General features: G+C 39.8%; 1 protein-coding gene across 2 annotated transcripts; it reads right to left on the bottom strand.

Annotated features, from left to right (window-relative positions):
- Positions 1–75: 75 nt before the first annotated feature.
- uox (urate oxidase) lies at positions 76–24,723 on the bottom strand. 2 transcript variants are annotated; one of them, XM_034179930.1, is made up of 11 exons: positions 24,647–24,723; positions 24,125–24,162; positions 23,593–23,721; positions 17,934–18,146; positions 15,907–16,023; positions 14,986–15,064; positions 14,320–14,506; positions 6,267–6,390; positions 1,788–1,871; positions 1,582–1,706; positions 76–245 (listed from the first exon to the last, which is right to left on the bottom strand). In XM_034179930.1, exons 3-10 carry the CDS (start codon positions 23,611–23,613, stop codon positions 1,632–1,634), a joined length of 900 nt encoding a protein of 299 aa, XP_034035821.1. In that variant the 5' UTR covers positions 23,614–23,721; positions 24,125–24,162; positions 24,647–24,723; the 3' UTR covers positions 76–245; positions 1,582–1,631. The 2 variants fall into 2 exon arrangements, with proteins under 2 accessions (XP_034035821.1, XP_034035820.1); XM_034179929.1 differs by lacking the exons at positions 24,125–24,162; positions 24,647–24,723 and having other exon boundaries at positions 76–249; positions 1,586–1,706; positions 23,593–23,771.

Below are 24,723 nucleotides of genomic sequence, written 5' to 3'. Positions count from 1 at the left end.
ATATGTGCATGCTGTCTTGGTGGCTTTCCTCACTTTTCTCATTGCACAGTCAATCAATTTTTGACAACTATCTGCCCCAATACTTTTGGAGGATACTGTATAACAGTCATGGGAAAATGCTGTAATATATATGAAATTGACATGATTTATAGAATTCCAAAATAAATCAGTTATCTCTTGTTTGTTCAGTTAAACGTAGAAAAGGTCATGCCAGGTTAATGCTCACACTGCAGTTCTTATTCATGTTAAAGGACATGTCACATTTTTTAACGTCCCAGTTAGTAAGACAACATAAAAGTACTCATGATTATAAGTGTCTCCACACACGTGCTAATAATTAGTGATCGCTGATGTATTTTATTCCTCTCACTCTGAGCATTAGCAGGTGCATTTCCGGAAAACGTCTCACTCTGCAATTCTCTGTATTTTTCAGTGTGTGACGTCCTTATTAGCAAAATGGATACATCTCAGTGACTGACAGACAGAGGAAAATGAACCTGCTCCGTCCGAAAATGAAGCTTCTGAACTGCCGTTCGAAAGCAATGGCTCGGATTTACAGAGAGGAGACGATGCGCTTCACCCCAAAACTCTTAACTTTTTCAGAGTGTCGGATTTTGGAGCCTAAAGTGTGGTGACGCGCTGTTTGTGTGGATGCTGGTTACTGAACCTGATGTGGACTTCTGGACATCTGACACTGATTTTAACAGACTGCCTGGACACAGAGATGGATTTGTTAGACTGGAAAAAGTCAGAATACATTATTTCCAGGAATTAATGAACGTTATTTTACGTGTCACAATTGAGGCAGAGCTGCAGCTGGCAATCTCTCTCTCATGCGTGCCTTTGATCGCGTGGAGTTTAAATTTAGAAATTAATCTATAACATGACAGTGGCATTTACCGCTTTTGGATCTTATGTGTTTTGTGGCTAGATTTCTATTTTTAAATTTTTTACTTTAAGAGTGTGAATTTGGAGCTGGAATGTGTGTATGTATATCTGCAGCGAAGCTCACTGCATGTGTGTTTGTGTGTGTGTGTACGCGCGCGCGCTGTGCAGCTGATGAGATGCCTGTTTTCTCCTGGCAGCAGATTTTTTTTTTTTTTTTTTACATTGTATTGATAACAACACTAATAATAATTAATCATGCACACAGGTGATCCCGCAGCAGAGACAGTTATTGACAGGCTGCATTTATGACTCGTGGCTGCAGGTGCACATCAACGTTCTTGGAGCCACAGCTTTTACCATACCTACATCAAATTTTAACAGTTATCACTTAAAAATGAGTCATCATAACACAACATCACACTTATGTCAACTTTGGAATTAATCTGTGCCTTCTTAACATTAGCAGCTACATTTCATTGAAGCGCACGCTGGGACGCTTCTAGTAGCAACGTCACTTGTCTGAAATACCCAAGTACTGACAAGCACTTTGTTTTTGGACATCTCTGTAGTTGTTTGTTGGGAATGCTGTATACTTTGAAACCGGTCACAGAAGTGCACAAAGTGATCCCGGTGGATCATTGGATGGCCACTAACAGCCTAAATCTACATTATGATTTTGGTGCGACATGTCCTTTAATGTGTAAATTACAACTGCAACGTTCTGTGGCTTTGTGTAGTTTTCTTTACAGCCTGGCTTGCTGTTTCCTGCACACTGTTGCTGTGATGTTCCCAGATGGGTTATCCAAGGCCAAAAGAACCTATAGGCAAAGTCCACACATGAGTAACCACATAATTTCATGACTTGGGGAAAAAAAAAGTGCTTTTCTTCAAGAACTTACTTCATCCTTGTTTGTGAGGCCCATTTTTGTCATGTCTATGGTGAAGTAATGCTGGTTGGGCATGACCATCTGTATTTCATTCACCTAAAAAACCATGTACAACAGCATGAGTTTTCTGAATAAATATTTTATGCTTTTGTCTTAATAGGCAACATTAGCCTAATTATATTCCAGTTCCAACCATAACATAGTTTCTGATCACAGATGATCTTGTATATTACTGTTTTTGCTCAGAGTCACACTAGCTGATCCTGAATGAATCTTCTTGTTGATTTGTCACAGGTTTTATGCAGGACGATCTTGACACAATTCCAGATGTGCATATATTGTAGACTGGGGCACAGTAGCTTCATGGGGATGTATGGCTGACAAAATATACGTCTATATGCATGTGCCAAATATTTATTGGCATTATTACATTCGCCAAGGATGTAATAAAATATTACCATTTAATTATTTGTCTGATTGGGTCAAACCCACTGCAGAGATTTTGATGAAATCGTTTGCCACAGATAGATATTAGGGCATGGAAGACTCCACTGAATTTTGGAGGTGATCCAGATCTGGCTTCTGGATCAAGATTTCACTTTATATAGGCTTTGAAGGATTATGTCAAAACTACTTCACGGATTTTCATCAAATTTACACCACAGATGGATATTATGGCATGGAAGACTCCACTGAATTTTGGAGGTGATCTGGATCCGGAATAGCGGATGTGAGAAATCTCGCAGTGCTCTTGTTGTATGTGTCATAATAGTTAGTTGCCTGTCTGGACATACAATTTAATGGACACCTTAGCAAAACATTTAATGCATTTTTTGCAACTACACATATTCCACTCCATCAAAATATGTTAAGCCAATTATGTTGTTTATTTTCATATACAAGTACATCTTAAAACATTTCAGTATTTAGAAAAGGTTCATATTGTTTGTTAGTTATTGCAGAAAGTAAAAAATTATGTATATTCTACCTATACACTTATTACATATAAAATGATTCAAGCAGCCTCCTGTGGGTTCACCACCTTCAGAGGGGGCCATGGGGGTTGGGTGCAGAGAGGACTGGGTGGCAGTCGAGGGCGGGTGGCCCGACGGCCCGGTCCGCGCTCACAGCCTCTGGCTGTTGGGACGTGGAACGTCACCTCGCTGGGCTGGAAGGTGTCTGAGCTTGTGCGGGAGGTTGAGAGGTACCGACTCGAGGTAGTCAGGCTCACCTCCACGCACAGCTTGGGCTCTGGTACCCAATACCTTGTGTCCTGGTGTCCTTGCCTCAAGTGGAGAAGTTTAAGTATCTCGGGGTCTTGTTCACGAGTGAGGGACGGATGGAGCGTGAGATTGACAGACAGATCGGTGCAGCATCTGCAGTGATGCGGCTGCTGTATCGGACCATCGTGGTGAAGAGAGAGCTGAGCAGGAGGGCAAAGCTGTCGATTTACTGAACGATCTATGTTCCGACCCTCACCTATGGTCATGAGATTTGGCTCATGACTGAAAGAACAAGATCGCGAGTATAAGCGAGCAAGATGAGTGTCCTCCGCATGGTGGCTGGGTGCTCCCTTAGAGATAGGGTGAGGAGCTCTGTCACTCGGGAGGAGCTCGGAGTCGAGCCGCTGCTCCTCCACGTCGAAAGGAGCCAGCTGAGGTGGCTCGGGCATCTTTTCCGGATGCCCCCTGGACGCCTCGCTGGAGAGGTGTTTCGGCCACGTCCCATTGGGAGGAAACTCCGGGGAAGACCCAGGACATGCTGGAGGGACTACATTTCTCAGCTGGCTTGGGAACATCCCGGGGTTCCCCTGGAGTATCTGGGGGAGGTGTGTGTGGATTGGGAGGTCTGGGCGGCTTTGCTTGAGTTGCTACCCCCGTGACCCGACCCCGGATAAAGCGGAAGAAAATGGATGGATGATTCAAGCATTTAACATATCTCAAAATATTAGAATATTTTGCAAGATCAGTCCAAAAAAGAATTTATAATGCACTCAAATATTTGGTTGTGGCTCTTTCTCCATGACTTGTTGCATGGAGACGATCAGCCTGTGACACTGAGGTGTTATGGTAGCAAAATTTACTTTCATTTGAAAAGAGGACTTTGGACTATTGTGCTACAGTTCAGCTGTTTTCTTCCTTAGACCAGTAAGAGAATTTTGACATTGTCTCTGGGTAAGGAGTGGCTTGGCATTAGGAATACGACACTTGTAGCCTGGACATGTCTGTGTGTGATTATTTTTGGTGCATTGACTCCAGTCTCAGTCCACTCCTTGTGAAGCTTACTCAAGTTCTTGAATCAGCTTTGCTTAACAGACTGCGGCCATCCCTGTTTATTGTGTAACTTTTCCTACCACGCTTTTCTGTTCCAGTCAACTTTCAGTGAACATGCATCGACATAGCACTCTGTGAACAGCCAGTCCTTTCTACAATGACCTTCTGTGGTGCCAATGAAAGTCGTCTAGACAACTGTCAAGTAGAGCTGCCACAAACGACTATTTTGATAGTCAACTAGTCAATGATTAATTTTGCGATTAGTTGACTAGTCGGATCATACGTAAATTGCAGCTTATTGCATTTTATCGATATTGATACCATTATCAATCCGATTCCTTATTTCCCTTATCAATACCTCCTGTGAATTTTCTGTGTGCTACAAGTAGGCTTTATAGGTTTTCTGTGTCAACAACATTTTTATTGAGTCTTAAAGTAAATTAATATGAAATTGGTCACTGGATCCTTGATCTCTGGACATAAATAAACTCTACATGGTGGAACCTTGATCTCTGGACATAGATAGAAAAAAATCTGTAATTTTTGTCAAAAACATTTCCTTTCAGACATTAAGGGCATGGATGTCGCTCCATATGTCTGAGCTGAGCTTGGCTGCTGGAGTCTGCAGGTCTGCAGCCATACAGTCTTGGGCTGCTGCATGTCAGCCAGGATGTCTCATTTTGGGAGGAAAAAAAAATGTTTTTGATCAATTGCAGTTTATTGGTTGTATTACAGTTTTTGGAAAGAGGTTTCATTTGCTTTAAATGGCGATTCGCTTTTAAGTTATTAATTCCGAGCGGACTCTATCTTTGTAACATCTTTGTAACTTGACTCGGCGGCCCCGCTTACTAAATATGCCTTGGGCTTTTCTCCCAACAAGTCAGGAGTCCCAGTTAGTCACTTTAATCTGCACAAAAGTGACTCATGATTGACATATTTTCATGGCTTTCAGAGGGGATAAGAAGCAGAGTTGCCGATTCTGAAGAGGAGTGAAGCAAAGATCCAATGAAGCAGCGGATCGAAGCACTGCTTCATTAGTTCAAGGTTCAAAGCAAATGAATCGTCGACTAATAAATTAGTTGTCAACGGTTTCAATAGTCGACGTAGTCGTGACTAGTCGTGGCAGCCCTACTGTCATGTCAGTTTACTTACTTCATTTACATCATTTATTCTACTTCATCTGTAGCTTACACTCAGTTAAATTCCTTTTCTTACCGTGATCATTCCAGACAGACAGGGGAATCTCCAGTTCGCGGGGCCAATTTAAACACATTTGCATATTTAAATAGGGGCATGGGCAGAGAGGAGTTTGGTACTTCTGCATGTGTGCTCAACTCCACATTCACCGGAATGTACAAAAGGTATGTGCTTGGATCCATGCGTATACACACTTTGTTACATCTGAATTTTTTTGTGCTTGCACCAGTGTTTTTGTGCTTACACCTGGCATGTTTTAGTAGGAAATCCACACAAGTCTTTGTACACGAGGTCTGTGGACATTAAACAGTGTCCTAATGTGATGACTGGATGTGTTTGGCACCAAGTCCCTCCAGAGGATTTTTGAATACTGCCAGAAGGATTTTGCCTAAAATGACCAGTTAATAAAGATGAGGTATATTTCTTGCATCATAAGGGAACAATACCACAGTATATTTCACCTGGCTACTCCAGATAGTTGGCTACTTTTGGGAGGTGGGGCTGGACCAGATTACAATTCTACAGTGTGGTTGATGAGGTGATCCTTAGTGATATTACTAGTATATGTAATGAAATTTGTGCAGTTGTGCAAAACTGGATTTTTTTGTTTTGTTTTCTTTAGCCAAGGTGCACGTAAATTTATGTCAGCAACTATGTGCCTTTGCCCTTATCTTGAAATTTAATGAACTCTGAGGAGTTTGATGAATTGATAAAGTCAAATATGAAATACAAATTATTCTGTTTTGGGACAAATTTCCAAAAAAAAAAGGTGTAACCTGCACATTTATTTATTTATTTTTAGTTAAGCAAAAGAAAAAAATATTGCAAGATGGTGCTTTTCGCCTTGGTGGAGGTACACACTGAGTAACGTTATAATTTCTCGTTTGTTGAAAAGTTAGTGAGTAGAAAATGAATAAGATTACTCAGACCTTGCTTGCTAATGACCGTTCATCTTCACACTGACTGTAAAGGTTAATAAAGCATACATTATGAACTTTTTAAAAGAAAAATTCAGGCCAACCTCAGGAAGTCTTTCCAGGACAAGGACCTGTGTGTCATAAAGGGTCTTCTGCACAGAGGGTGAGTATTCTCCACGGTTGTAGGGCCCAGCGAACTTCTCAATGATCGTCTCCTTAACAGTCTTCCTGTGAGAATGTAACAGTTGTGACCTTTAGGAAGTACTGTTTATTGAAAGATCACATTAAACCATAATGAAGCATGTCTGTCCTGGTGATTTCTCAGGCTAATATGTGGAGTGTCACAGTGCCAATAGCCACAAGGGCAAAGTAGTCCTGCAGCACCAAAACACAAAACGGATGTTTTATCTTTGACAAGAAGACCAAGAGTAAATTAATTAAATTATTGACTGTTCTCTTTTCATCTACGGTCCAGTGGATGACAATAACCTGTCTCCTTCCTATAATTTGTCCAAAAGTCTGAAATATCCACAAAGTGTCTTCACACTGCAAACGCACCAGCCCATGGTTTAGTTTAATTCAGGGCAAGACCAGGTCTTGAGATTGGACCAAAATTATGTCTTTTGGTCCAGACCGTGGTACAAGGCAAGTTTCGTGTCTGCTATTTTGGCAGAGTACATATAATTACTTGTTGCTTTTGCTTTAAGGTCATTATGTATTTTTGATAGGTGAGTCATACTTGAACTGATGGACATATGAAAACAAGAAAAGCTAGACCTGCCAGCAGGTATACACGGGGTTCAAGCCCCCTTTGCGGGCTGCCTCCCGAGCCCCCATGAGGCCTATGTGACTCATAACGACTCAGTGTGCTTGGATGTATTCTGCTCCTCTCTGTTACTTCTCTGCCATACCAGACTTTCTCATACAATACCACAACTCTTCTCTTGGCACTCTGCCATTAGCTTTCATTCAGTCCACAAATAAACAAACAATGCAACGCCTTCTGGCCTTCTCTACACTTCTCCATCATCACTGTCAAATGCAAATATTGCATCTGCAGTGCTCAGTCTGAGTGTAAATTAAAACTATTCATATTGAAACATAGAAAATTCTTTTTTGAACTTTGATGGATATGTAGGTATGAATTTTTGACATTTCTATGCACCCTTTCCCCTATGTGGCACCAACTTGCTACTGACTGGTATTAAATTTGGCAGGCAACTTTTTGATCATTTTTCTGTGTCATTGGACCATGTTTTTTCTTTAATGGACTTACAGTTTGAAGATATGCAAGTCTTCCTGTTGTGACTGCTACTTGTAGTGGATTGTCTTGTACAACTTTGGCACCTTTTGAGTTATCAAGCTCATCTTGATAACATAAGCTCTTGAGTGTCCACTGAATTTATGTGCAACTCTTGGTACAGATGTGACTTGTGAGCAAGGCAGAGGTTGTCGAATAGGTAGGTTTTCCATTTGCTGCAATTTTACATAAAAAAAAAAATAAAAGGGAGAAATGGGTGTAGCCCATTGTAGAACATTCAGTGCACGTAAAAGAATATGGGAATATATTTTTATTGATTGATTGAATGTTGTGCGTTTCAGTCCAAAATGCATTTTCCTTTATTATAGTACCACCTGCAGGTGAGTAAATGTAATTCTTGATATATGAGTAACATGAACAGATCTTTATCATCCATAAAAATTTCAACTTGATAAGTTGTACTGCGTGGGCCATGCCCTCTTTCATACGTCTTATTTTGAAAAATTAAAAGAAACAGTAAAGAGGGACCAAATATAAAAAGAATTTAAACACATCTCCACATGACAGAGAATGATTTATGTAATCTCTGGTGGTATATGATGTAATAAGGAGAAATATTAATTTAATATGATTTTTTTATATTTTACATATAGATCATAGTCACCAAAGTATTAAAGTTGTGCATTTGTTTACTGGATATGCTGAAACGTTTTCAGCTCTGTCAGACAAACGGGTGATTTTTGGAACTTTTGAGGTTTGACATATTTTTGGGTGTCATAATGGGGCATGTCCACTTTTTGCAATCAATTGTAGGGTTCAACTCAGACATGATATTTCGATAATACCAGACAAATTTACATTTGTGGCACCCCCCCCCAGGAACATTTGTTTACCACATTTCTTACACAGCCTTTGCTCCTTCTTCTGTGACATTGACATAAATTTTATGTTTATAGGAGGTACTGTTGCAAAAATATGTAAGACTTTCTGGTTTGACTACTCCCGCTGCAGTCTGCTCTCCATCTTTTGAGCTATCATGCACCTTTAGCTAACTTAAGCTCTAAATGATTCCTTAATCGGACCTGCAACAAGTGGTGTTGATCAAAGTAATGGCGAGAATAAGAAGATACATTTTAAAGGCTTTACATATATTAGAATGCTGCATAAAAACAGAAAGACAGAAATGCCACAAAGATTTGCCACAATCCAAAGAAAACAGGTATGTTATGTGTCGACGCGAGTTGAGGAGCGGACCTGCGTCAGACAGAACCCAGCGCTACAAAAAACCAGAAAGTGGTTCCAACAACAGAAACAATTTATTTTTCACCTGTGCATAATAATGTGTACAAAACTGAAACAACGTCCTTCTGGTGGAGTGACTGTTGGCATGCTCTTAAGCGCCCAAAAGGATAGAAACCCGGCGTTCCTGGACCCACAACCACCAGACAAACACCCCCCAGGTGGACACGACAAACTGACTCTCTGTGAAGCAAAGAAGAGGTGAGGTAAGTCAGCAGTTACAACAATATCTTTCAAAAGACACACGCTATCAGCAACACATTCAGATCTGTATTTTTTAACTTTATGCAAATGAGCAGCTTCTCACAACAAGTGGAGGATCACTTATCCTGCACGCCACAGCAGTGAGAAGCAAACTGCACAATTCTCATCACAATTCCAGTATACTGCGTAACAAAACACCAAGTTACTATCAACAATTAGTCAAACACTTAATCACCTTTGATGTGTGCTGACAGCATGTGTCCCTCACCCTTCCTTGCTTCACGGGCTCGATGTGTCAAACCCAGGCGCGGTCCTCAGCGTCTCACAAACGGACATCACAAGGTCGAGTTCCCGGCAGTTCTGCTTGAATCACACATGACTTAAATGCAGAACGCCATCCAATTATCTGCTTCAGCTGAAAGTCTTTAAGGTTGCATGTGAGCACCAGTCACAGGTGCTACACATGATGTTGATGAGGGTGAGGACTCTTCAGCCAGCACCTTCTCCACAGACAAATCAGTTTCCATGCCACCTGAAGAGCAAAGAAAAGAAAAGAACACCAAAACATCCAGCCACACCCCCCAACACACAACAAGGTATATAGGAATAATGATTGTGAGATGTACAGTCTTGGAGTTTTGGCGAAAAATGCATTTTCTGGAGGTGAAAAAATGTAAAACTTAATATGTCACTAATGTAAGGTGTTTTATTTTTTTATTTTTTTTTATTTTTTTTTTTCACTAATGTAAGGTAGTCTACATCATTCCTCAAAATTTCAGCTTGATAAATTGAACGGTGTTAGCCACACCTACTTTTCTAATTTAAAAGCCAATAGGCCACACCCCTTTAAAACAGTTATGATGTGCTTATGTATTTCAAGTATGAGTTGCCCCAAGATTAGCCTTGTGTAATTTGGCACAATTCTGATTTGCCAATTTTGAGATATATACTAAAGATTTATGGCGCCCCTAGTGTCCAATTGAGAAGAAACAAATCTGACTTCCTGTCTGCATCATTCCTATTCAGAATCCTGAGTTTTATCTTGATTGGAGTTATTGTTGTGAAGACTGGCCCAACTTCCTGTGTCATGTATTTGTAACAGAAGTCCTTCCTCTATTTGTCAGGTAGGTTTAGGTCCATCAAGCTTATTTTAATAGCTTATACTTCTGAGGTCCACTAGACTCTGTGTGCAAAGTTTGGTATTGATCAAACCAGTGGTCTGTGTTGTGTTTCAAAAAGTCAGTTTTGCATATTTAGCTAATTTGTGAAAAATTATCTTGGTTAAAAATGGGCATGGCCAAACTCAGGAGAAGCCAGTGAAGTCGTACATATAAGGCACTTGACGTGTCCATAAAAATCATAGAGGGATATGCTTTGCAAACTTAATACCCATTACTACATTGGATGATGTTGAAATTGAGCTAGCCCTAGTGGTTGTTCCAGCAATAGCAAAGATTTTGTGTCTGCTACATACAACATGCGTGGAATGTCTCAAACCTAAACCTACTTCTAGGCATCTTATATATGCTACTCTGGAACCACACCTAAATCCAAACAATTCAACTGTCAACCCCACTGAGGTCCTTAGTCTGGGTCTCATTAACATAAGATGACTGTCCTCAAAATCATTGTTTATTAATGATCTAATTATTGATCATCACTTAGATATGATTGGGTTATGTGAAACCTGGCTTAAACCTACAGCTGTCCTCCCCTTAAATGAGGCCTGCCCACCAGCATATACATTTAGTCATGTCCCTCGTGATGCGAAGCAAGACGGGGGTGTTGCTCTTATTTATAAATCTAGGTTTAGCTTATTAGCTGTTGGGGGTCACAAATATAACTCATTTGAGCATCTGATTCTCCGCTCTGCTAGGATATTACGCATTGCCAAGGTCAGAAGAATAAAAATTGGCCGTATTATTTTGTCACTGTATATAAGCCTCCTGGCCCATATTCTGAATTCTTAGATGAATTTGGTGCGTTCATCTCTAACTTGTCAACTATTACAAATAACATTCTGATCATTGGTGAATTTAACGTTCATATAAATAAGTCTTCTGATCCCCTCCGCAAATCATTTATGGAAATTGTGGATGTATTAGGATTTTGGCAATGCATTTGGGATTCGATGCACATTAGTGGAAATACCCTGGATCAGGTTCTCGCACGTGGTATTGCTGTGATGAATATTGACATTATGCCTGTTGCATCAGTGGTTTCTAATCACTCACTTATTAAGTTTACAGTTTTGCTGTCGTGTTTAGTGGAACAACAACCTTATATATCACTACGGCGATGCATCAACTCCTCAACTAAGACTGAACTCGAAGCTAGACTGCCTGATGTCACTGCTATGCTGATGATACTCAGTTATGCATCCCGATAACTGCTGGTAATCTCGTTCACATAAAATCCTTAGAAGATTGCCTTGCATCAATGAGAAGTTGTATGTCTATAAACTTCCTACTTTTAAACTCTGATAAGACTGAAATGATGGTTCCTCGTCCAGTGAGACATCGTCATCAATTTGACCAGTTAACGCTCAGCCTAGGCTTGTGTGTCATACATCACACTGACAAAGTGAGGAACCTTGGAGTAATTTTTGATCCTACATTGTCCTTTGACCTCCACATTAGAAATATTACTAGGACTGCTTTCTTCCACCTGCAAAATATAGCAAAGATTCGTCCCTGTTGGGAAAGTGTAGTGACACGGACCCACAACAGGGGGCGTAAATGAACGGACAATAGAGGGAGTTAAATTAGAACACTTTACTGTTGTGAATGTCACAACCACACACAGCAGATTACAGAATGAATACAAGTCAATTAATGAAGGTGTCATGTGGGCAGGCTCAACGATAGGAGACGCCCGTCTGGAGATGAACCGGAACCACACGATTTCCACCGCCACCGAACCCGAAGAATACTGGAGCCGCCAAGTCCCGAAGTCCCCAGGTGGCCACCGTCTCAGCGTGTCGGATCTGGTACTGCTGGCGGAAAACAAAGACAGTCAAGTGTGGGTGTGTGTACACCCCGTAACAATAATGGTGGGAATTCCACCTCCACCTTTAACACACACTCGTGCAGCGTCTGTTAACCACTTATCTGACGAGACGAAGGACGAAACAGTCGCGACCCACGCCAGTCTTCTGCTTGACAGCTGCAACACAATAGCTCTGGAAATCACTGAATGCTGGCAGAGAATATTACCTCTCACAGAAGTCGATATCTCGGCGATGTGGTAGAGGTGTCATCCTGCTTTTATCCCGGGTGAGATGCAGATGATCGGTGACAGCTGTCATAGTTGATGAGTGACAGCTGTCACCTCGGCTGTTCCTGTAGGCGGCAGCGCCCTCTCGTGCCTGAAGCCCGCACTTCAGGCAGGGTGCCCTCTGGTGGTGGGCCAGCAGTACCTCCTCTTCTGGCGGCCCACACAACAGTCCCATCCTGTCTATGGCTGATGCTGAGACCCTGATTCATGCATTTATCTCTTCTAGATTGGACTACTGCAATGTTCTATTTTCTGGTTTACCGCAGTCTAGCATTACGGGTCTCCAGTTGGTTCAAAATGCTGCAGCCAGACTTTTGACACGAAGCAGAAAGTTCAACCACATTACACCCATTTTGACATCTCTTCACTGGCTTCCTGTCCCAGTGAGATCAGATTTTAAGGTTCTGCTACTAGTTTATAAAATTGTTCACGGACTGGCACCTCCCTACTTAGCTGACCTAACTAAACCTTATGTACCAGCCCGGCTTTGCGTTCTCAGGGTGCAGGACTACTTTGTGTCCCTAGGGTGAATAAGAAGTCTGCCGGTCATAGAGCTTTCTTTTATTGTGTCCCTGTTCTGTGGAATGATCTCCCTGCGTCAATAAAACAGTCAGATTCTGTGGAGACTTTCAAGTCCAGACTTAAGACGCACTTATTTTCCTTTTCGTATGGCTAGCATACTGGTATAGTTTTGTTTTATGCTTTTTACTCTTTTAATTCATTTTATTAGTAAACGGAGCATGCCGCGGCCTCAACTTTACCTAAATTCTGGGTCTTTTAGTGAAGCTTAGGGCTAGTGGCCGGCGATCACCTTAGTATTTTTTTATGTTTTTCTTGTTGATTAATGCTAAGAAATTATACTGTATTTCTTGTCTTTTTGATGCCTGATTCTGTTTTTTCTCTCTGTTTCGGGTGCAGCCCCATCCAGAGATGGGTGTGGTATTTGTGCTGGAGACCCTCCTGTCCTGTGCACCAACAGCATTTCCTGTATATTTGTTTTGTGAATTGTTCTGCAATTTATGTCTGTAGCATGGCCCAAGCAGAGGGTCACCCCTTTGAGTCTGGTCTGCTTGAGGTTTCTTCCCCAGAGGGAGTTTTTCCTTACCACTGCTGCTCTGGGGGTTAGTAAGGTTAGACTTTACTTGTGTGAAGCGCCTTAAGGCAACTCTGTTGTGATTTGGCACTATATAAATGAAAATAAATTGAAATTGAAAAAAAAACCCTGTCTCTGACTATAAGCCCAGATACCCAACGGAGGAATCTCATTTCTGCTGCTTGTTTCCGAAACCTTATTCTTTCTGTCATTACCTAAAGTTGATAACCATAGGTGAGAAGAGGAGTGTAAATTGACAGGTAAATTGAGAGCTTCCCTTTCTGGCTCAGCTCCTTTTTCACCACGACTGTCTTGTTGCCTGTAACGCTGGTAAAAAAAATTTGAGTAATTTTTCAAAAGTTACATAGAATTTTTTTGGATAAAATGACTATCATGAGCAATCAGTTTTGAAACCTTCTTAGCCCAATGGTTTGAAATAAATTCCTAGTCATGGTAACACAAATACCAATGAGCAAAATATGACGCATCCCCTGTAACTGCAATATTGGTTCTTCTGGGTTCCAGAATTCCAAATTCCAGAGGCCTCTGTATCTAGATTTGCTTAGAACATAGCAGCCTATAGATGTGCCACATTTGGTGCTTTTAGGCAAAACTGAACAATTAATCTAATTATTTATTTATTTATTTTATTTTATTTTATTTTATTTATTTATTTATTTATTTTTTTACTATCTGCTGAGCTAAAACATGACTTGATGAGTTTGAAAATATAAAATAAGCCTGCTATATGGTATTTAAAGTCACCTGATGTCACTCTAACTGAACCTGTCCTGCAGGTGTGGGTCAGTGCACCTACACAACACAGAGTGAGGTCACTTATTGTGTTCCAGAGACTTGTAGAATCTTGTCTGAATTGCACTGCAAAATACAAACTTCATTACACGTTTACAGTAGGGCTTTTTCCTTCCATTTTGAACCTGTTAATTAATTTTCTGCAGTTATTTAGTTTTCTGTTGCATTTGCAGTTTTTTATATTCAGAACATCCTGTGAATGATGACTTACCATGAAGCATCAAAGTCAACATCTTGGACCGTGTTATAGTGCCATTTAGCATAGACAGTTGTGCAAAAACACCTGTCCTTGGCCTCTTGCAGGGTAGTGAAGCGGTCACGCAGGAAACCCTCAAAACCAGACTGGGTAGTTTTCAGCACCTTCATGTCTTTCACCCCACTGTGAACCAATGGGACATCTGTGGGGAAACAATGTAATGACAATGACAGTGTAATTATATCACCATGTAAATCCAAATAATTTATAATCCAGTGCATAAAAACAAAAATATCAATAAATATATATAAATAATAAGTGATCAAAGATCCTTGTTGGCATACTGTTCCTTCTGTACATTTGTTTTAAAGTGCTCTATATCTATATTAGTGCTTCTGTAATTCTTCATCCAACCCATTCCACATATCCCTGCCACAAAGTGAAATACACATACTCTTCATAGTTGTTATGAATCAGTTTCATTAATTATTATTATTATTATTCTCTTGAATCATAATTAAAAAGCAATGTCTGATTTTCATTAATTAATTTTCAGTAAATTTTTATTTAATATTACTTTTGTCCATTTCAAGTTATTTCACTGACCATTGTGGGGTTTTTTTTTCTCCTTTTTTAAAAAAAAAAAGAAGCATACCAACAGTATTGAACACTTGTGATTACCTTTGAGATTCTGTTCAACATCGCAGAATCTGTAAGCTTCTGGGCTGTAGATAAATGCATGAGAATGCTGCACCCCATTCTACAAACAACAACAACAACAACAAAAACAAAGACAAAACAAAAAAAATCGTAATAGGTTAAAAATAGATTCTGCATTTCACAGTAGTGGATAGTCGCACTCGTACTGTATTACAGTATGAGATGTAACTGTAAGAATTAGTTTTATTGGCTTGAATAAATACATGTCAGTACATGACATGAATGAATGACACATTTCCTGCACAACTGCTCATATTTTAAAATGACAAAGTCAGAAAAGCTCAGAAGTAATAATAGCATTAATAACAAGCGAAAACTGAGATTTCTGACGTCTGCCGATCCGGATCACCTCCAAAATTCAGTGGAGTCTTTCATGCCCTTATATCTGTCTGTGGTGCAAATTTGGTGATAATCGGTGAAGTAGTTTTGACGTAATCCTTCAAAGCCTATATAAAGTCAAACTTGATCCAAAATCTGGATCCGGATCTGGATCACCTCCAAAATTTAATATTATCTTCCATGGCCTAATATGTATCTGTTGTGAAAATTTTGCCAAAATCCATGCAGTAGTTTTGATGTAATCCTGCTAACAGTAATCCTCCAAAGCCTACATAAAGTGAAACCTGATCCAGAATCCAGATCCGGCTCACCTCCAAAATTTAATGGGTTCTTCCATGGCCTAACTATCTATCTGTGGTGACAATTTCATCAAAATCCGTGCAGTAGTTTTGACGTAATTCTGCTAACAGACAGACAAATAAATAAATGCTGATGACTTCATTACGTCCTTGGCGGACGTACTAACTGTGGGGTCCTGCAGTTTGATCTGGTTCACATGCTGAACACTGGAGCTCTGTGTCCAGACTCTCTTGGAAGATTTACCTTCTCCAGCCTTCTCCATGGAGCCTCCTCCATGTAAACCTTGGCCCTCACGACATGATTGAAAGAAGTCAGGAAATGGTGACAAATATCCATTGAGAACTGCTCGATGGTCCTTACCTGAATAGAATCAAGTACAAGCATAATAACAAGCTGTTAAAACAAGCGCACATATTTTAACATACAACTATCCAGGTCATCATTAAATAATGGGTTGGACCCATTTTTGCCATGAAAACTGTATTTATTCATAAGGAAAATGGTTTAGCTAAGCAAAGATTTCTCAGAGAGTTTGGTCCATTTTGACATGACAGCATCATCACCAGCTTGAAATGGTGATAAAAGGCCATCTTTCTTCTGCAGCAAAAATCTAGACTCATCAAACTGCTCTCCTTGATGTCAGGTGGCAGATAAGGCCAATAGAGTCTAGAATTTTGTTCAGAATTCTATGATGTTGTATTATCGGTAGTGTTTTGTTAAACTTACCAAATGGTGATTAATATTATCAATGCACCTTTTTTCTATTTATTACTTGCTGCACTTTAAAAATGATTATACTGTGTTATGAACATTGACCCTAAAATGATTAGGGAATGCAAATAGGTATAGAATGAACTCATGCTACATCATGACTGAATGGGAGTGTACTGCACTGAAATGTATACAGTCTATACTGAAAGTGTTGAACTTGACAACTTGCTTGTTGGATGTGGGCATCTAGTGATGGAGGTTGAACTAGATAATGCCATCTCGGGGGGATGAGTCTGATTACAGAGATGAGGTCAATCGACTGACAGTGTGGTGTTCAGCTAACAACCTGCTGCTGAACACCACAAAAACAAAAGGAATAATCCTGGACTTCAGGAAGGGCAGGGCTGACCCAGTCCCGCTCTACATCCAAGGGGACTGTGTGGAAAGGGTCAGCTCCATCAGGTTCCTGGGAGTGCAGCTCTCTGACAGTCTCTCCTGGACTGCCAACACCACAGTGGTGGTGAAGAAAGCCCAGTAGTGACTCCACTTCCTGAGGGTGCTCAGGAGAAACAATCTGGAGGAGAAGCTGCTGGTGTTGTTCTACAGAGCCACCATCAAGAGCATCCTGACGTACAGCATCACAGCGTGGTACGGGGGGTGCTCATCAGCAGACAGGAGAGCGCTGCAGAGGGTGATCAAAATGGCCCAGGGGATCACTGGCTGCTCTCTGCCCAGCCTGGAAGGCATTGCCAGCTCTCGCTACCTCAGCAGAGCTGCCAGCATCAGCAAAGACACATCCCACCCCAGCAACCACCTGTTTGACCTACTACCCTCCGGCCGACGGTATAGGTCAATCAAAACTAGGACAAACAGACTCAGGGACAGCTTTCTCCCCAGAGCGATCACTACAAATCACTCTAATCCACACCTTTCAAGTTTCTTGTGCAATATCTGTAAACCATGTGCAATATTTCCTGTGCAATATGATTCCACAGTTGTATATAATTCTCGTCTTACATTTTACTTGGTCCACATTCTATTTTATTTAGTTGTACACATACTTTGAATAAGTTATTGTTAAATTTTATTATCTTCTATTTGGCTAACAATTACTCGCACCTCGGAAAAGCACCTTTTGGAGTTGCACTGAAATCTCGTTGAAATGCAAATTACAATGACAATAAATTCAATTCGGATTCTTCTGATTCTATCTGAAAATCATTGTCTTACCAATGCAATCTCTTTTTTTTTTTTTTTTTACCACAACTCTACTCTTCATCCTAGATGTGTTTTCAACCATCCATCATTGTGATTATTGAACTGTAGTATATTGATGTTTTGTCCAATAATCAAAAAACACAGAAGGGGTTTGTCCTTCCAATTTTTTCTAATGTACTTACTCATGTGGTTGGTAAGGTCTCTAGAACTTACTTGTGTGTAGTGCTCTGAGACGACCTGATTTGTTGCTGTATAGGTGAGACATAGCTGGCTGTGTTACATGGAATGACCAAAGTGTTGTGTTGACCCCCATCTACCCTCTGTTGGCATAGGTGACTTACCCCTCTGAGCTTGGCCAGAGCGTGGACAGTGTTCTTGATGGTGTCAGTGGGGATGATGTCTGAGTTGTCTCCATTCAGATAATCCTTGCGTGATTTCAGTGTGAGTTCCACATCAGCCTTCAGCTCGGTGATGTCATGATGACCCCCCCGTCTCCTAATGTGCAGCACCTTCACTGAATTCTTACCGTAACCTGTCCGCACAAATTCCACATTCTGCACACACAAATCGATAACATCACAGGTGACCAGTTTGTACAAACTGGTAATGTAGCCATTCTTCACATGTTTTGTGGCACAAACTTTATATAATGTAGGTATTGTAAACTCATCACATCTCCTATTTTCATGAACCCTGCAGTACACCCTGAACTGATCTGTCTCTGGCCCTGTGATAGACTGGCGACCTGTCCAGGGTGTACCCCACCTCTTGCCCAATGGCCGCGGGGATAGACTACAACACCCCCCCCCCCCCCAATGTAATAATTGGGTTTACAAAATGGATGAATGAATAGATTATTATTCTTTTCTTTATTTGATTCTCATCAATAGAAGACATTTAAACATTTCTGTGTTGGGCCCAAAATTATTTATTTTATACATTAATGATTTATGTAAAGTCTCAGATATGGTTAAAACTGTGCTCTTTGCAGATGACACAAACCTGTTTTGCTCAGGGGAAAATCTGCATCAATTATTATCTGATTTAGGAACAGAAATGATACAGTTAAAGAGATGGTTTGATATTAACAAATTATCATTAAATTTGTCTAAAACTAAATTGATGTTATTTGGAAATTATAAAAAAAGACATACAAATTCAGTTAAACATACATGGGATAAACACAGAATGTGTCAAAGAGAATAAGTTTTTAGGTGTCATTATTGATGAAAAAATTAATTGGAAAGCTCATATTCAGCATATTCAAATGAAGGTATCAAAAAGTATTGCAGTATTAAATAAAGTAAAGCATGTTCTTGATTGCAGAGCACTACATACTCTCTATTGTTCTTTGGTTGCACCCTACTTGACTTATTGTGCTGAAGTTTGGGGCAACAATTACAAAACTACATTGCAACCATTATTCATTCTTCAAAAAAGAGCATTAAGGACAATTCATAATGCAGGTTATCGAGACCACACCAACCCACTGTTCATCCATCCATCCATTTTCTTCCGCTTTATCTGGAGTCGGGTCATGGGGGGCAGCACCTCAAGCAAAGCCGCCCAGACCTCCCACTGTTCATTAAATCTCAAATATTAAAACTTAATGATATGATTTCGTTCAAGACTGTTCAATTAATGCACAAAGTGAAAAATAAAGAAGTGCCATTTAGAATTCAAGAATATTTTACTGAGAGAGAAGGAAAATATCAGTTACGGGGCTTGTATCATTTTAAAATTGCCGGCGCTCGGATGACCAGGAAAAAGGTTTCTGTGTCTCCATGTGTGGCCCTAGATTATGGAATAACCTGACGGATGAGCTCAAACGATGTCCAAATATCAATCAGTTTAAAAATCAATATAAAAAAATGATGTTTTCAAGATATGTATCTAATGAAGTACGATGGGTTTTGTGTTGTCAGTTGTAATTGTGAACTTGTACAGTAACATTCATTTGTGTATGTGTATCTATGTATATGCATATATGTGTGTATATATATGTGTGTGTAATTATGTATGTATGTGTAGGTGTATGTTGGTGTGTGTATACATGTATACTGTATATGTATGTAAATATGTATGTAGACGAAGACACTGTGTTCACTTGATATGTTTATGATAATGGGATTTGAGTTTGTGTTGTTAAATGTGTTTGTAGCATGGCCCAAGCAGAGGGTCACCCCTTAGAGTCTGGTCTGCTTGAGGTTTCTTCCTCAATACATCAGAGGGAGTTTTTCCTTACCACTGTCGCCTGTGTGCTTGCTCTGGGGCTAGGTAATGTGTATATATCAAATCAATTTTATTTATATAGCGCCAAATCACAACAAGCAGTTGCCCCAAGGCGCTTTATATTGTAAGGCAAGGCCATACAATAATTACGGAAAAACCCCAACGGTCAAAATAACCCCCTGTGAGCAAGCACTTGGTGACAGTGGGAAGGAAAAACTCCCTTTTAACAGGAAGAAACCTCCAGCAGAACCATGCTCAGGGAAGGGCAGTCTTCTGCTGGGACAGGTTGGGGCTGAGGGAGAGAACCAGGAAAAAGACATGCTGTGGAGGGGAGCAGAGATCAGTCACTAATGATTAAATGCAGAGTGGTGCATACAGAGCAAAAAGAGAAAGAAACACTCAGTGCATCATGGGAACCCCCCAGCAGTCTAAGTCTATAGCAGCATAACTAAGGGATGGTTCAGGGTCACCTGATCCAGCCCTAACTATAAGCTTTAGCAAAAAGGAAAGTTTTAAGCCTAATCTTAAAAGTAGAGAGGGTGTCTGTCTCCCTGATCTGAATTGGGAGCTGGTTCCACAGGAGAGGAGCCTGAAAGCTGAAGGCTCTACCTCCCATTCTACGCTTACAAACCCTAGGAACTACAAGTAAGCCTGCAGTCTGAGAGCGAAGCGCTCTATTGGGGTGATATGGTACTATGAGGTCCCTAAGATAAGATGGGACCTGATTATTCAAAACCTTATAAGTAAGAAGAAGAATTTTAAATTCTATTCTAGAATTAACAGGAAGCCAATGAAGAGAAGCCAATATGGGTGAGATATGCTCTCTCCTTCTAGTCCCTGTCAGTACTCTAGCTGCAGCATTTTGAATTAACTGAAGGCTTTTCAGGGAACTTTTAGGACAACCTGATAATAATGAATTACAATAGTGCAGCCTAGAAGAAATAAATGCATGAATTAGTTTTTCAGCATCACTCTGAGACAAGACCTTTCTAATTTTAGAGATATTGTGCAAATGCAAAAAAGCAGTCCTACATATTTGTTTAATATGCGCATTGAATGACATATCCTGATCAAAAATGACTCCAAGATTTCTCACAGTATTACTAGAGGTCAGGGTAATGCCATCCAGAGTAAGGATCTGGTTAGACACCATGTTTCTAAGATTTGTGGGGCCACGTACAATAACTTCAGTTTTATCTGAGTTTAAAAGCAGGAAATTAGAGGTCATCTATGTCTTTATGTCTGTAAGACAATCCTGCAGTTTAGCTAATTGGTGTGTGTCCTCTGGCTTCATGGATAGATAAAGCTGGGTATCATCTGCGTAACAATGAAAATTTAAGCAATGCTGTCTAATAATACTGCCTAAGGGAAACATGTATAAAGTGAATAAAATTGGTCCTAGCACAGAACCTTGTGGAACTCCATAATTAACCTTAGTCTGTGAAGAAGATTCCCCATTTACATGAACAAATTGTAATCTATTAGATAAATATGATTCAAACCACCGCAGCGCAGTGCCTTTAATACCTATGGCATGCTCTAATCTCTGTAATAAAATTTTATGGTCAACAGTATCAAAAGCAGCACTGAGGTCTAACAGAACAAGCACAGAGATGCGTCCACTGTCTGAGGCCATAAGAAGATCATTTGTAACCTTCACTAATGCTGTTTCTGTACTATGATGAATTCTAAAACCTGACTGAAACTCTTCAAATAGACCATTCCTCTGCAGATGATCAGTTAGCTGTTTTACAACTACCCTTTCAAGAATTTTTGAGAGAAAAGGAAGGTTGGAGATTGGCCTATAATTAGCTAAGATAGCTGGGTCAAGTGATGGCTTTTTAAGTAATGGTTTAATCACTGCCACCTTAAAAGCCTGTGGTACATAGCCAACTAATAAAGATAGATTGATCATATTTAAGATCGAAGCATTAATTAATGGTAGGGCTTCCTTGAGCAGCCTGGTAGGAATGGGGTCTAATAGACATGTTGATGGTTTGGAGGAAGTAACTAATGAAAATAACTCAGACAGAACAATCGGAGAGAAAGAGTCTAACCAAATACCGGCATCACTGAAAGCAGCCAAAGATAACGATATGTCTTTGGGATGGTTATGAGTAATTTTTTCTCTAATAGTTAAAATTTTATTAGCAAAGAAAGTCATGAAGTCATTACTAGTTAAAGTTAAAGGAATACTCAGCTCAGTAGAGTTCTGACTCTTTGTCAGCCTGGCTACAGTGCTGAAAAGAAACCTGGGATTGTTCTTATTTTCTTCAATTAGTGATGAGTAGTAAGATGTCCTAGCTTTACGGAAGGCTTTTTTATAGAGCAACAGACTCTTTTTCCAGGCTAAGTGAAGATCTTCTAAATTAGTGAGACGCCATTTCCTCTCCAACTTACGGGTTATCTGCTTTAAGCTGCGAGTTTGTGAGTTATACCACAGAGTCAGGCACTTCTGATTTAAGGCTCTCTTTTTCAGAGGAGCTACAGCATCAAAAGTTGTCTTCAATGAGGATGTAAAACTATTGACGAGATACTCTATCTCACTCACAGAGTTTAGGTAGCTACTCTGCACTGTGTTGATATATAGCATTAGAGAACATAAAGAAGGAATCATATCCTTAAACCTAGTTACAGCGCTTTCTGAAAGACTTCTAGTGTAATGAAACTTATTCCCCACTGCTGGGTAGTCCATCAGAGTAAATGTAAATGTTATTAAGAAATGATCAGACAGAAGGGAGTTTTCAGGGAATACTGTTAAGTCTTCAATTTCCATACCATAAGTCAGAACAAGATCTAAGATATGATTAAAGAGGTGGGTGGACTCATTTACATTTTGAGCAAAGCCAGTTGAGTCTAATAATAGATTAAATGCAGTGTTGAGGCTGTCATTCTCAGCATCTGTGTAGATGTTAAAATCGCCCACTATAATTATCTTATCTATATATGTATGTATGTATATATGGGGTGGGCGTTGCTTTGCTCACCCCCTTTTTGGTCACACATGTCACTGTGGAATTGTCTTGTATATCAGTTTTTGATATTGACGAGTTGTGTGCCAAATAAATAAGTTCAAGTTCATTTGGCTGAAAGGGTCAAAGGTATAGTCAAATTATGCCTGATGACTTTATTTTGTCTGGGCAATATCACAAAAACTATGAAAGTGATTTGTTCCCCAAAATTTTGTTAAAATAATCAATACCAAAAGGAAAAGTGCAGTGGAAAAATTCCTTCAATTTTATTAGTTAATTTTTTTTTTTACTATGGTAAAACACTGTATTTCTGTAACATTTTTCCAAGTTAATGTAGTAATTTTTTTCTGACTATTTATTTGGCCAGATGAATTTGGCCCATTTAATCTGTGCCACTAAGAGAGGTGCAGTGCACTATTCACAACATTTACAATTTACAGATTCAGAATTTATTAGGAATTATTATTATTATTATTTACATTTAGCTGTAATAGAAAGCATGCATAATTATAGTTGGCTTTCTGTAAAATAAACTAATGAGTAAATAACCTGAAGATATTATCTGTACTTTATGAATGATTTAGGGTGAAGATTTAATAATAGTTTATTTATCATTTGTTTTCTTGTGATAAAATCACGTTTTGTGAGTCATAGTTTGACTCAGTGGTTGTTGACCCCATAAGTTAACTCCAGTGCAGATTCATACCAGTAATTTGGCGACATCTCTCAAGCATTTTTCCCCCCGTTTCTAGAAATTTTCTACCATTTGTAACATTATGAATTTATTGTCCTTTACCTTGTTCAAAGATGCTGCCATGGTAACGTCCCCTGCGTTGCCTCCTGTATGTCCACCGTCTTCTGCAGCTACAGGTGTCGTCCCCAGTGGTTGAGGATTTTGTAGCCAGAGGTGTGCTACCTTTGCACTCTGCATGTTGTTTTAGGTTGTTCAAGGAAACATTAGACAATGATTTACTTGTTTAAATTAGGAATATACTTGGGTTGTGCACAATCATTAATAAGATAAAGTTGGACCTGTTCTTACACTTTTGTCACATCTAAATAATGCTTAATGTTCATTCATCTTGTACAAACATGTTACTGCACCATCAAATGTAATAAAAATTATATAAAAAAGAGTTATAACGAAAATTACATCAGTCCAATAGTTTGCAGCCTTTTTTTATGAATGTTGTCTTTATAGCATCCTCCACCTATTTCTGGGTCCTTCTGAGCAGCTTTTGGATCCTCGATTAGAAATACATTGTAATAACGAGAAGTCCATCTTGAAAAGAGGGTGTACTAGCTTGAGTACTGGAGAACTGACTGACCTGGTAGTACCTTGGTCTCGTGAACAAGAAGTCTGGTGCTGGAACCCCACGGGAGACACAAACAGATGTCACACAGTTACAACATGTACATATGTATAATAGAAATACAAACAGTATGGTACTGTATGGTAAATCTATCTGGAGTCAGAAGTTCTCTGGTGAGGGAAGCCATCAAGACACCCATGACATGAAGTGTAAGCTGTGACTGGAGAAACTCAGTATGGAGTAGTACCTTACCAATCAATCAAGATGATATGGTCTGAGCGGGGTCAAAATTAAACCCCAGTATGCAGGCAGTGAAGACAAGAGATATGTTGCAAAACAACGGTGATTTAATAATCAAAAGGTTAACCAACAATCCAAACACACAATGAGCAGGAATGGGCAATACAAAGAGTCCAAACCAAAAATACAGAGCACTGATCAAAACTGGATGTACGAGGGAAAAGTAAACCACAGATGAACAGACAGCAGGCAACAAAAACATGAAGCACTTAAAGTGTGACTGCAGATAAGACTTACATATGATATGACACAGAAACAGTGTCAAACAACTGGCAACCCAACAGTGACGAGAATGCAGCCGAACACAACAGACA

Source organism: Thalassophryne amazonica, chromosome 10 (assembly GCF_902500255.1).
Source record: "Thalassophryne amazonica chromosome 10, fThaAma1.1, whole genome shotgun sequence".
NCBI lineage: Eukaryota > Metazoa > Chordata > Actinopteri > Batrachoidiformes > Batrachoididae > Thalassophryne > Thalassophryne amazonica.
This window is presented reverse-complemented; position numbering and strand designations above follow the sequence as displayed.

What these genes read in the sequence shown, in the direction of transcription:
- uox (XM_034179929.1), bottom strand. Translation starts at nt 23,727, where the DNA reads ATGCAGAGTGCAAAGGTAGCACACCTCTGGCTACAAAATCCTCAACCA. An exon ending in TGGCAGCATCTTTGAACAAG is followed by an intron (nt 18,147 to 23,592) that starts GTAAAGGACAAT and finishes TTGTGTGTGCAG; the next exon opens with AATGTGGAATTTGTGCGGAC. An exon ending in CTCTGGCCAAGCTCAGAGGG is followed by an intron (nt 16,024 to 17,933) that starts GTAAGTCACCTA and finishes GATTCTATTCAG; the next exon opens with GTAAGGACCATCGAGCAGTT.